The sequence below is a fragment of the Lactuca sativa genome, chromosome 9 (assembly GCF_002870075.4).
Source record: "Lactuca sativa cultivar Salinas chromosome 9, Lsat_Salinas_v11, whole genome shotgun sequence".
Taxonomy (NCBI): Eukaryota; Viridiplantae; Streptophyta; class Magnoliopsida; order Asterales; family Asteraceae; genus Lactuca; species Lactuca sativa.
Window position 1 is genome coordinate 213,466,911 of NC_056631.2, and position 13,894 is coordinate 213,480,804.

The 13,894-nt window shown below is 33.9% G+C and overlaps 1 protein-coding gene across 1 annotated transcript; it reads left to right on the forward strand.

The window, feature by feature from the left end:
• The first annotated feature begins 379 nt into the window (after positions 1-379).
• Positions 380-2,494, forward strand: LOC111899030 (uncharacterized). Its single transcript, XM_023894912.3, has 6 exons — positions 380-610; positions 1,033-1,094; positions 1,241-1,296; positions 1,388-1,849; positions 1,927-2,104; positions 2,190-2,494. The coding sequence occupies exons 1-6, from the start codon at positions 472-474 to the stop codon at positions 2,337-2,339; spliced, it is 1,047 nt and encodes a 348-aa protein (XP_023750680.1). The 5' UTR covers positions 380-471; the 3' UTR covers positions 2,340-2,494.
• The last annotated feature ends 11,400 nt before the right edge of the window (positions 2,495-13,894 follow it).

Genomic DNA, 13,894 nt, shown 5'->3' on the forward strand with positions numbered 1-13,894 from the left:
CATACATAAAGTTATATAAATAGATATTGTTTATCACTTTGTTGTCTTCATTAAATATTTGTATTTCATATAAAATTATATTCACATGATACATTGTATGGCCTCCACATAAGCATTAAGAATACTAAAACCATACATACAAGTAAAATAAAGACATGTTATTGGCTAAGTGTGTTGCTATTTGTGTAATTTGTCTTTTCTATTTTAGTTTTAAACAAAGCATTGATGAAGTTTGTGTCGGTGGACTACAATTGTAAATAAAAGTGAAGTAGAGGGGCTGTTTTGTAGTTACTCTAAATTGATGAACAAATAAGAAAAAATGTCTCCAACGGTCGAAAAACAGTAACGTAAAAATCCCCTCATAACCCTCGTCCTTTCCATAATGTTTCAGGTCTCTCTTTCTCTTTACTCAGATCACTCACACAAACCGCATTTTCTTCTTCTTTCTCTCTTTCTCTCTCCAATCCATCAATGGATGTAGCTGTGATCGATTGGAAAGATTCGAAGTTCGAAAAGGACATACTTTATGAAGACATTAACGCTCCTCAATGGATTGATTTCTCCAATCATGATCCTCCTGTTGATGATGAAGCTTGGTTCTGCCGCCCTGGTGATTTTTTGTTCTTTTGTTCTTATACATGCTAACTGTTTAGTGATTTTCATATGCAATGGATTGTTTTTTTTCAGATTTTTTTTTTGGTAATGTTATATCAACTTATGATTATCACATGTTTTCGTGTGAGATCTTAGAAAGCACTACAATTTTGAAGGTTTCCTGGTGATTTGTTATTGTTATACAATCAAACTGTTTGCTAAGTTCGATTGTAGTAATTTTGATATGCAATCGATTCGATTACTTTTGATGATTTTTTACTGTAACTTGTAATTGTCAAAGTTTTCGGGATAGGTTTAAGAATTTACGATGACTGTGAACTTGTAACTGTAACTGCTACGTTATTCGAACTTCAAAAGTCAAAATTACATCGGTTTTTATTGATTTATGTTGTTATTGTTCATGATTGTGGTTTACAGATTGTGATCATCCAAAGACGGTGGAAGATTTCTTCAGGCAAAGAACCCCCAATTCAGCAAAGGTTCTAATTCTCAGATCTTGTTTGATTTCCGTTTCATTTTACTCTTAATCAAATCCTTTTCACGAGATCTACTTATGTTTGATTTGATCAAATGTGTATTAATAGTCTAGATAACCAACTGATCTTCCATTTATCTTTCCATGTAGCTTCCTAGATCGGTTAGCGTTTCTGAGATCCCTGAATTTAGTGATCGAAATCGCAGGTATGAATATACAAACTCTGTTTATAACAATGAATTCCGATCGAATCCATGGTTTATGAACCCTAAATCACATTTATATTTCTGTTCATAGAGATGCAGCGTTGAAGAAGAGGGGCTTCCCATTGAACAAAGACTCAAAAACTACAAAATGCATTCAAGATAGTGAGAATCAGAACCCCAATTTCTCAACCCCTCCTATTCACAAACCCAAATCCATAAAAGAAATGATCAAATCAAGCTCAGAGAAGATCAATGTCGAGAACGATTTCTTACTAAAAGAAGAACCCCAACCCCCAAGGCTTCTGAAACACACATTGTCTGCACGAAATCTATTTGCTGGAAGAGATATACTGAATCAGGTCACTGAGTTTTGCAACGAGTTGAAGCGATTGGCAACAAGAACAAAAGATTATGGTGAAAAAGAGATTGTAAATAAGAGTGTGGTGCCTTCAAAGAAACAGGAAATGGGAGTTTTGCAGGAAAGTAAAACTGAAAGGAAGCCATTGTTAGAGAATCATGAAGAAAATGTGAAGGAGAAGCTCACTAGGAAAAAGTAAGTTGTAAATTCCGTGATTTTTTGTGCAAAAGTCATTCTTGCCCTTCTTATGTGGACTAAATTTGTTTATGCAGGATGAATGGTGATTTAGAGAACACCCCGATTGCATTAAATATGAAAACCATAAGGGGCAAAGATGAGGAAAGATTGTTGCAGATTCGAACAAATCCTCCATCGCCTCAATGCTTTTCTGCTAACCGTGGGACCCCCAAACCCACCCCACCTCCTAAGGCATCCCGTCTCAGAACTAAGGTATGTTCCATTTTTATGAAACTTTTTTTTTTTTTTTTTTTTTTTTGGATACTTGAAACCAATTATGCAAATTTAAATTATATAGGAGAGAGGGATACTAGAAGAAATCAGTATAAAGGAGGTGAAGAAGGAAGTCAAAGTCAATACAAATCAAGCTGCTCCTCTTTTAACACAGAATGAAGCAAAAGGGTTGGATGTTTTCTGGTTGTTTAAACCCTGCACACTTTCTAGCTAAATTTTATTTATAAAAAAATAATAATATGAGTTCCTCTTTTCATTATGTTTCCAATTTATTAATTCTTTTTTTCATGATAGCAAAGTTGTGTAATTAAAGAACCCAAAAAGGGTCAATAAATAAATATGTCAATTTTATAGAGTAGAATTATTCTCTATTCTCTTATGTCCTATATTTTATTGGTAATTTATTCAAATTTATGTTTTCATTTTGGCAAAAAGGACCATATAATTTGATGGGTTACAAAAACAATTGATTCAAGATTTAAACAAAAATGATCGTACAAATGGAAGTCACAACTAGGGATTCAAACATTCTAAGCACTACTTTGATGATTGGAATTCTAATTCTTCAAGAGATAATTGAACTTGCTACACTTCTCTCTCTCAAGCCTTCAAAAATCGCCATATTCTTCCTCACTAGCTCTCAAGACCATTTTTCCAAATGAAGAGAATAGTGAAGGTAGGTTTTTGTTTATTCACTTTGACCGCTACACTTTTAAGTTTTCCCCTTCAATTCTCTTTATAGCTTCTAATTCACTTTCTAGTCATTAACTTCCCAAAATAACCTTAGAATGTTAAGTTCATAAAATTATGACACAATTACAAAAATGGTCCTTATGGTTTGCCAAAAGTCACAGAGTCAGTCCCTGTTAATTTTTTTTTTGACGAACATGGTCCCTGTGGCTTCCAAAACTTGCATCAATGGCCCTTTTTGCTGACGCCGTTATTGTTCATCCGTTAGTTTAAGGGTATTTTGGTATTTTCAAGTAGCAGGGACTGGGTTTGTGACTATGGGTAAACCATAGGGACCATTTATGTATTTTTTTATATTTTATGTTTATGAATTTGTGACTTTTCCACCCATTTACTTTTTAAAATATCACTTTGAACCCTTCACTTTGAACTTTGAAAAATGTTACTTTCACCCCTCTATTTTCTAAATTTTCGTGTTTAACCCCGTATTATATATAATTTGTTTTTTATTAATAACTTTTGTTCACTAACCTAAAAAAACTATTTTTATGTGTTTATTTTCATATATTTGTCGGTATAATTCAAGGTGATCAACGTTTCGACTATAATTTAGAACTTTCTTTCGTTATTTTTTTAAAGTTACACGTTTTTTTTTTATAAAATTGTCGGTTTAAATTCGAGCTTATTTCTCGACGTAGTTTTTTTTTTATAACTTTATGTACGTTTCCTACGTATGAGACGGGTCATATATAATAACTTTCGTTTGTTAATTTTAAAAAATATATTATATTCGAGATTGTCGATGTTTTCATGTATTTTTTATACATTTTGTGCTTAATTTTATATACATTCCTACGTATCATTCGGGTCATATATAATAACTTTTGTTTGTTAGCTTAAAAAAATGTAGTATATTCGAGTTTGTCTATGCTTAGACTTAACTTTTGTTTCATGTTTTTTACGTATCAATATAGATAGATTCAAGCTCGTCTATATTTCGACTTAATTTTTTTTATGTTTCGTGCTTATTTTTATGTACGTGTTTTTTTCATTCATGTTTTGTTACGTCGAAATGCAACTTTTATGACTATAATCACCAAAATTCAACTTACAAAGTTCAAGCTTATAATTACGCTTTTATCTATTATATGAGAACAAACTTATAGGTAGAAACATACATAAAATAAGCACCAAAACGTTTTGCGAAACATATTTTTTTAACGTTTTCGTGGTTTATTTTCTGTACGTTTCCTACTTATGACTAGGGTCACATATTATATACTTTTTATTATTTAAACTTTCGTTCGTTAACTTAAAAAAATGTTACTTATTTTTATGCACGTGCTGATATAAATTTGAGTTTTTCTTTTTCTTTATTTTTTATGTTTTGATTTAATTTTTTTTGTACATTTTGGTGCTTATTTTATGTATATTCCTACGTATGTTCACATATAATAGATAAAAGCGTAATTATAAGCTTGAATTTTGTAAGTTGAATTTTGGTGATTATAGTCATAAAAGTTGCATTTCGACGTAAAAAAACATAAATGAAAAAAACACGTACATAAAAATAAGCACGAAACATAAAAAAAATTACGTCGAAATATAAACGAACTCGAATCTATATTGATACGTAAAAAACATGAAACAAAAGTTAGGTTGAAACATAGACAAACTCGAATATACTACATTTTTTAAAGCTAACAAACGAAAGTTATTAAAGTATATATGACCCGAATAATAAGTATGAATGTATATAAAATTAAGCACAAAATGTATAAAAAATACATCAAAACATCGACAATCTCGAATATAATATATTTTTTAAAATTAACAAACGAAAGTTATTATATATGACCCGTCTCATACGTAGGAAACGTACATAAAGTTATAAAAAAAACTACGTCGAGAAATAAGCTCGAATTTAAACCGACAATTTTATTAAAAAAAAAAAAAAAAAAAAAAAAAAAAAAAAAAAACGTGTAACTTTAAAAAAATAACGAAAGAAAGTTTTAAATTATAGTCGAAACATTGATCACCTTGAATTATACCGACAAATATATGAAAATAAACACGTAAAAATAGTTTTTTTAGGTTAGCGAACAAAAGTTATTAATAAAAAACAAATTATATATAATACGGGGTTAAACACGAAAATTTAGAAAATAGAGGGGTGAAAGTAACATTTTTCAAAGTTCAAAGTGAAGGGTTCAAAGTGATATTTTAAAAAGTAAATGGGTGGAAAAGTTACAAACTTATAAACATAAAATATAGAAAAAAAATACATAAATGGTCCCTATGGTTTACCCATAGTCACAAACTCAGTCTCTGCTACTTGAAAAGACCAAAATACCCTTACACTAACGGATGAACAGTAACGGCGTCAGCAAAAAGGGCCATTGATGCAAGTTTTGGAAACCACAGGGACCATGTTCGTCAAAAAAATTAGCAGGGACTGACTCTGTGACTTTTGGCAAACCATAGTGACCATTTTTGTAATTTTGTCTAAAATTATTGGTCCAAATTAAACCTATGTTTCTAAATTTGGCAAGTTTAGTCCATCAAACTTAAATTTCTGTTTGATCTAATAACTTACCTTTGTTTCCTTTAAAAAAAATAAAAATCCAATTTTACTAAAAATGACAAAAGTTCTAGCCTAAAAATATAGGTGTTAAAATCGATGGCTGATTAACATTAGAAGATGATTGATGAAGGTCCAATTGAATAAAATTTGACAAAAATTCCAGCCTAAAATATGGATGTTACAATCGATAGTCGATTAGTGTTACCTAAATGGTTGATGAAGATCTAAATAAGTGGATATTACTAGTAAGATATGATCTAAATTTAGGTATGTTGTTATTGTTTCCTCTTTTGTTTTAACTAGAAAATATCCCTCCCTGCTTCACTTCACTGGGGATGCATACAATGTTTTGCTTATAAAATAACAAGGACTGACTTTTGGAAAAAGAAAAAAAAAAAACTCACAGGGACCATTTTCGTAATTCATTTTCTACGTGGGGATAAAAACTCACTTTTTAAAATTTGCTATTAAGAACTATATATTTTTTTAACATATACACCATTCCTATAAATATAATTATGCACAAGGACCTATTATGTAAATTACAAGGACCATTTTTGTAATTTATTTTTTACGTAGGAACCAAGCATGTTAAACCTACAAACTGCGAAGATACGAAAGGTAAGAGATGAAAATATCAGTGTTCAAAAATAAATGGGTAAAAGTGATATTTTAAAAAATAGGGGATAGAAAGTGGCATTCGACAAAGCAAGTGGTAGAAAGTATGAACGTTTGAAAGTTTACGGATCAAATATGCCAAAATAAGAAAAGTTTGCAACTAACCTCTAAGCTAAAAAACTTCATGGCTAAAATTTTAGATTATTTATGCCCAAGTTTTAATATAACAAATTTTTGGGTTAAAAATGTAAAACTGTAAAACTATGCATTACGACCAAAATATAAAATAAAACTTTAGTGGCAAAGTTTGAAAACATAAACTTTATTATTCATATCAACTTTTGTTTTAAAATTATTTGTGGTCTAACAAAATTTTAGCCCAAAAGGGTAATATTTAGAAACGAAACAAGAAAGTGAATGAGAATTTTTTCAAGAATGTCGATATTTTTTTTTCAAGAGATTTTAATAATGAATGTAATTTATGTTCATAGTTGTATTCTTTAAGAATGAATATTTTAATAATGAATGAATATAATTTATGTTCATAGTTGTATTCTTTAAGAATGAATGTAATTACTTATTCTAAACTTTTAAACTTCGTCTTATATAAAAGGGATAATGTCATAAAAACCCTTAAGTTTTTCAGGAATTTGCGGTTTTACCCTTTGGAAGAATTTTAGTTCGTTAATACCGCAAACTTGCAATTTTTTTCGGTTTTACCCTTTTAAGGGGTTCAGCCGGTCACCCGTACACGTGGCGTGCCACGCGTGTGCTAAGTGGACGGTTTCTGCTGACTTGTCAGCCATGTGGGCGTAGTCGATGACGTGGTTGTCTATGGCTTTACTCCTCTATAAAACTTACAAGCAAAATGGAGTAAAGGGGTTTCGAACCACCACATCCAGCTCATAAAGCAAAGACGCTACCACCAAGTTGAATCGCTTTGATGTTCTATTATTCGAAAAACTAATATATATTGTATAATAATAATAAGTGTATATATGTATCAAAATTTGCTTTATTATTATTATTATTATTTGCTTTTTTTTTATAAATGTATACATATATCTTTAATTACAATTTAAAGGTATAATTATATTTATAAAGGTACAAAATACGTTTTTAAAGATATAAAATATATAGATACATTTTAAATTATGTTTTTAAATTACAATTCTAAAGGTATAAATATATTTATAAATATAAAAAAAATATGCTTTAAAGGTTAAAATACATTTTTGTAAAAGTATTTATACACTTAAAAATGTATGTATGCCTTTAAAAACGTAGTTTTATGATTGAAATATGTATTTGAAGACTTAAAATGATTTTTTTAATATATAAATGCCTTTCAAATTGTATTTCTTTTTTAAAATTACTAATAATACGTATTTGTATTAATAATAATAAAAAAAATATATTTATACAGAAAATAGAAAAAAAAAATCCACATTAACACCAAAAATGTATTTTTACGTTTTTGGAAGTTTAAAAGATATGTACCTATATATTATATACTTTCAAAATCGTAAACATATATAAACATATATTTATATATTGAAAAATATGAATACGCTTTAAAAAAATGTATGTTTTTAAGTCTATAAATACGATTTCGATGTAAAAATATGTTTTTAAAGATCTACATACTCTTTCAAAAATATATATACCTTGTAAATGTTTTTTTAATCTTTAAAAACGTATTTTATATCTTTATAAATATAATTATACCTTTGAAAATGTAATTAAAAAAATATACACTAATAAAAAAACGCCAATAATAATAATAATAATAATAATAATAATAATTATTATTATTATTATTATTATTATTATTATTATTTAAGTAATATAAATATATATTAGTTTTTCAGAATATGGAAAATGAATGTGATGCAGCTTAGTGGTAGCATTCTTGCTTTATAAGCTGCAGGTTATGGGTTCGAAACCTCTTTACTTCATTTTGCTTGTTAGTTTTATAAAGGAAGCCAGGTGACCGGCTGAACCCCTTAAAAGGGTAAAACCGAAAAAAAAATTGCAAATTTGCGGTATTAATGAACTAAAATTCTTCCAAAGGATAAAACCGCAAATTCCTGAAAAACTTAATGGTTTTTATGACATTATCCCTATATAAAAGTTGTATTCATTAAAATTTATTCGTCTTGATAATATGTGTTTATAATATTATGTTCATAGTTGTATACCATTCTGACAGAATTACAGATTATAATTCTAACAAAATGACATTCTGATAGAATACAATCGGTTTATACTTACAAATTACGTTTGAAATTGAATTAATTTGAAAAAAATCATTTAAAATTACTCTAATTCGTCCCCGACGACGGATTAGTCGACATTTTTCACAAATTTTACGAACAGAAGCTCTTATTTTCATATTTCCCACTCCTTACTTTAATTTTGAATCCACTTTTTGGAAGAAAATAAGGACTTTATGCGTAGGCAGGCCCAGCGGTATCCAATCAATGTAGTCGGCGGAACAAAGGAAAGTCTATTCCCGACTTGAAATCCATAACGGACTTTAAGAGAGGATGAACATTCCCGTTCTATAGGTAGCACTGCCCCTATTAGATTAGAGAAGAGTGAGGGCCCACTTCCTTCTGATCTGCTAGCACTGTGAATTACCTTAGACCTACGCAGCAGGAACGAGATGGAGCACCTACTCTACTGGTCGTCTGCTCTCTCGAGGTCGTCCTTATCTAGGTACAAAAAGGACATTACGGGATATCTCCAAAATTCGATGTAGCATAAATCTCAGCTTCGTTATCGGCCGCTATTTCGGCTCTAAACGTAGCCAATGATTCACTGCTCGAGGAAGACTCCAAAGCCGGAAGACTACTTTCATTTCCACTTTCGGAAGATACTTGCCAAATGCAAGCGCTTGTCATTCCTGCCAGCAGAGAAAAACACAAATATCTAGCAAAAGTACAGAATACGTAAATTAGAATGAGAATGACGAAGAAAAGAAAAGAACTCTTCTTCCCTTTGGAAACTCAAATTATATAAACCAGTATTAAAGTGACCAAAAGTAATAATAAAGCGATGACGGTGGAAATTATGGGGCAGCTGTCCGTTCCTATAAAACGTCCGACAAAGAAAGCCGACCACAAAGCGATTAAAATCTCTTTTCCATAGGCGCTAACTCTTACTTAAACAGCTTCGCTTCCTTCCCCAGATGCATGAGATGAAGGAAAGCGAGGGCGAAAGGAAGGCTTTGACTAACTCCTTCTAGGGTGTAATTCCAAGCTCTCGTATGGCTATGAGACTCACAATCAGGCGTCTCTATTGATTTAGGAGTTGTTGCAACACTGGTTGTTGACGGTTGTTAGCGAGGTACGAGCAGGAGAGTGGCTAATGTCCCTCAGCCCTTGAAAGCCATTAACTAACCTTAAGAGCAATTATGGCTGGTCTCTCTCTTGGGTTAGCCCGCTTCTCTCTTTTAGGAGGAGGGAGACGACTCTGCTAATTCTTTATCAGTATGCTTAGGAAGCAGCGGCGTACGTACAAGGCTGTTCGGACTCCCCCCCCTCTTGTATGAGGTGCGTTGCCATCGTCTCTTTCCCCTTTGCCAGGTTACGCGACATGGATTCGCCGATTGACGAATCGGATCTTGGCTCGCTGTCCCACGTCAAAATCATTAATTATCCCATAAATCTCGATTTTTTCCTTTTTCCTTTTTTAAATTTGTCTCAATTGACTAAAATGCCCTTATACTGAAATTTGTGTAATTATATGGTACATGTTACCATATTCTAATATCGTAGACCCTCAAATCATGACATTTGATTCTATTCCGTTCGGTGGTCCAGATTTGTGCATTCTGGTACACAATAGTTAGTAAAAACAAAATACCTAAGCCATATATATATATATATATATATATATATATATATATATATATAACGTCCCAAAATTTAATACCAAAAATTTTATTTTTATAATAATAAAATCATCATCCAAAACGTATTCATAAAATCATAAAAGAAATAGGCGGAGTTGGTAGGAAGCACGGTTGGCGATAAGTTGGTACAAGTTTCATTCTTTCCATTCAATAAATATTTGTTCCCGTAAATCCCAATAATCATCTAAATACATCAAATCAACAGAGTGTGGAACAACATGGTGTGTGCGATGTGATCATCCCAAACCTTTCCCCTTCGATCCGGAAGTACCTGAAACATAAACTGAAAATTGTAAGCACGAAGCTTAATGATTTCCCCAAGATACCTTCTACCATACATATAAATCATACAATGGGCCATGCCCAAAACCCATCAGCCCCGCCCGACATCAGGTCCTGCCTGACATCGAGCCCCGCTCGGAACAAATCTGTCAAAAACATGAGATGAACCCCGCCTCATCACATTCATCAGATCCCGCCCGACATTCATAAATACACATAAAACACATGCAAAAATCACTAAGATAATTAGCATACAGTACACTCATCAAGCCCCGCCTGACATCGGACCCCGCCCGGTATACATATCACATGTCGTACATGCAAGAGTGACACAGACAACTAGCATCCTAATCATAGTAAATCGTAGATCGGCATTGGTGCCTTGACCCGCCAAGCACAGTGAGGTGGCTCACCTCAAACTGCTGAAAATCAGATAAATATTCGGACTGTTGATCTAGAAAGTCCATGCGCTAATCAATCAAATAAAGCCCACTTAATAATTGGGCCACAAACCATAACTTTGAATCTTATTCATTTGTCTAAATCCCAAGGTACAAGACCATTTTACCTACTCCTCACTAGGACCAATAACCAAGGCCCGACCCAAAAGCTCCAAAAGTCATATATGGCCCAAAATCCTAAATGGCACCCAAAGCCCATTATGGGCTCAATCCAAGAAGGCCCAATGCCAAACACTAGCCCAAAGTCCATAAATGATCTAATACTAAAAAAGGTTAGGGTCCAAGCCCAATCAAAACAAAGCCCAAATAATCAAAGCCCACAAACTTCATCGGCCCACTGATTAGCGTACGCTCGACGTACCTGGCTTGTACACCTTGTGTATGTGACTGATCCGGAATCAAGGCTCACTGTAACATCCGGGAATTTCCAGGTATTTAATATTGTTATCCTAATTGTTTAGTTTGGGCTTAACCTTTGGGCCCTTACAAGTGGGTTGAGGAAACATCGTACGCGCGACGTACATTGCCATGTACGCTTAGCGTACTCATGAGAATGGACCGCGGAAGCCATACACGTACGTCCAATGTACCAGGAGTACGCACAGCGTACGTGTGCAGATCCTTAAACCCTAAAATTTAGGGTAGTCTCCCTATATAAAGAACATTACCCCTGTTTGCTTAGTCTCCATTCACCCATAGACAACCACCACGAAAACCCTAGCTCATATTTGAGTGTCCCTTGTGATTTGGAAGCCATTTAAGAGTGTTTGTGTGTTGTGTTAGTGAGAAAGGGAAGAAAGGAGCTTGAAAAATAAGCAAGGATCCACCAAGAGCTTGTAGATCCAGGAGATTGGCATCACTTATGACTCTTTTGAGGTATCAAGTTCCATACTTGGCCATTGTATGCTTAGATTTGTTTATGGGGGTGTTTAAGGTCACTTTTAGACTCCATTATTGAGGATTCTTGACTATTGATAGTTTCAGAGCATAAGAGTTGTCCTTTTGGACTCTTAGAAGCACTTATGGTCACAAAAATCGGACCTTGATGATTAAGCCACAACCATGCAAGTGCTGGTTGGTCTTAAAGATTGTTAAATGGACCAAAATCATTTTTTGACCCCACCCATGCATGCATGAACATAAATTTTGTCACTTTATGGTTTAGGAGGTCTTAAAGGACATGTATCTACAGTTTGGATGAAAGGACTTATTGGATTAAGTCATAAATGAAGTCCCAAGGAAGCTGCCCAGTATGATGGGCGTACTCCCTGGTACACCGCGCGTACTGGGTCAACTCCCCGTTTTGGTCAAGGACATCATATGTTGGGCGTACATGCCAGGTATGTCGCACGTACGCATGCAGAGTGGATATATTGGGCTTTTGGGCCTTAAGGGAATAGGCCTAGACTATTGGGCCCTGTGACCTACTGTGAAGTATAATTTTGGACCTGGGAATCTGGAACTAGAGGGAATTATTATATTTGGACTTGGAACTCTTTGGTCCCATTTGGGGGATAAGGCCCAATTTAGAAATAGGGCAATTAGTGGGCCCTTAGGGAGTCTTTGTTGGGCCATAGGAGGGTTGGGTTTAATAAGTTAGAATTGGGTCTTATGAATGTTCCAATTGGACCAAGGGGTAAAATGGTTATTTTACCCTAAGTGGTGTTATAGACTCTGATTGAGTGTTAATGTAATTATGATAGCCGGGAGTCATCGGAGCAACTGTTAAAGACTACTTTCCGCAAGATTCGACACACAATTTTACGAGGTGAGTTACCTTCCAGTAGAAGTAGGTCTAAGTCACCATTCCCAGACACCAAATCCTCTAAACCCTAAATCTTCGTCCTTATAGTTGGAGAGTGCATTTAGGAGCTTGCGAGTATATCTTTGTGATCTTGAGGTGGAAAAAAAGCTTGGAGGAGAAAGAGTGAGAGCCCAGGAGGTTGGATTTGAGCTTAGCTGCGTGAAAGGCTTCCTAAAAAGGTATAAAGCTTCGAGCTTTCTTATCCTTTGCTTTGGTTCATTCATTTGGTGTATTTAGGGTGTTAGTCCCAAAAGGTGGAGACTTTATGAGTAAATGAGCTCCAGAGACCTTGATCTACCCCTTTTCAATGTATATTGTGACATAGAGTCATAAAAATCCAATCTTGGACGTTAGGAGTGAGCCATGCATGAGTTGTGAGCTTCTTAAGGAAAGGGATTGTGTGTTTTGAGTGTTGGTGACCTTTTCAGCAATGCAAATGCTTAAAGCCACTGACTTTATGGATTAAGAGACATTAGGGTGACCAGATCTGAGATATGAGCCCATGTCTTAACTAATTAAGACCAAAATCATGAGGAGTGTGAAACTGGGGCATACGTTGGGCGTAACCCCAGTACGCGCAACGTAGGGGTCGAGCATCCCCGATTTATGTATAGTAGCCGAGTACGCCCAACGTAGGGAGGTGGTACACGCAGCGTAATCCCTATCGTTGTCTTTTGTTGACTTTTAGGGTTTGGTCAAAATTGAGGACTATTAAGACTATGGAGGGGTAAAATGGTCTTTTACCCTTCTGTGAGTTGTAGAAGGGTTAGTCTAGCTTCTTGAGGACCAATATTAATTAGGGATAATTATTATGTGTTAGGTGGAGGCTAGACCGGTGGGTAGAGTTCGAGATCCAGAGTACGATATTTTCATTCGCTAGCTTACGAGGTGAGTCTTCTAACTATACTTACCTTGAGTGGTAACTTATGTATGACCATAGGGTGTTATGTGCATGTGCTATGTATTGAGATATCCTGTTATTTGTTTTGTGATATGTTTACTGTGTACTATATTGAGTTGCTGAGTTGAAGGACTAGAGGGTCCACCTGAGTTGTGGGACTGGAGGGTCCCACTAAGACACATTGACCAGAGGGTCCTATAGAGTTATAGCCTTGAGTGGCTAATGTGTGATATGTGGTATTTTGGGGAACTCACTAAGCTTTATGCTTACCGTGTTATGTGTTATGTGTTTCAGGTAGTTCCGAGGATCACGGCAAGGCACCAACATGATTGTACACACTGGTGAAAGATTGTTTTTATGATTATGGGATTTGTGTTTTAGTTGTTGACATTTGAGACATATGTGATTTTGAGAATTATTAAATGAGTTATATTATGCTTTAAATGAGAAAAATTGTTTGAAAATTTACGTCGTTACAATATAGGACTCTGAGAGAGTTATCTTGTCAAA

Bases quoted from the DNA above. Each gene is read 5' to 3' on its own strand.
- LOC111899030 (XM_023894912.3), top strand. From the start codon at position 472: ATGGATGTAGCTGTGATCGATTGGAAAGATTCGAAGTTCGAAAAGGAC. The intron at 611-1,032 runs GTGATTTTTTGT...TGTGGTTTACAG, and splicing joins AGCTTGGTTCTGCCGCCCTG to ATTGTGATCATCCAAAGACG. The intron at 1,095-1,240 runs GTTCTAATTCTC...CTTTCCATGTAG, and splicing joins GAACCCCCAATTCAGCAAAG to CTTCCTAGATCGGTTAGCGT.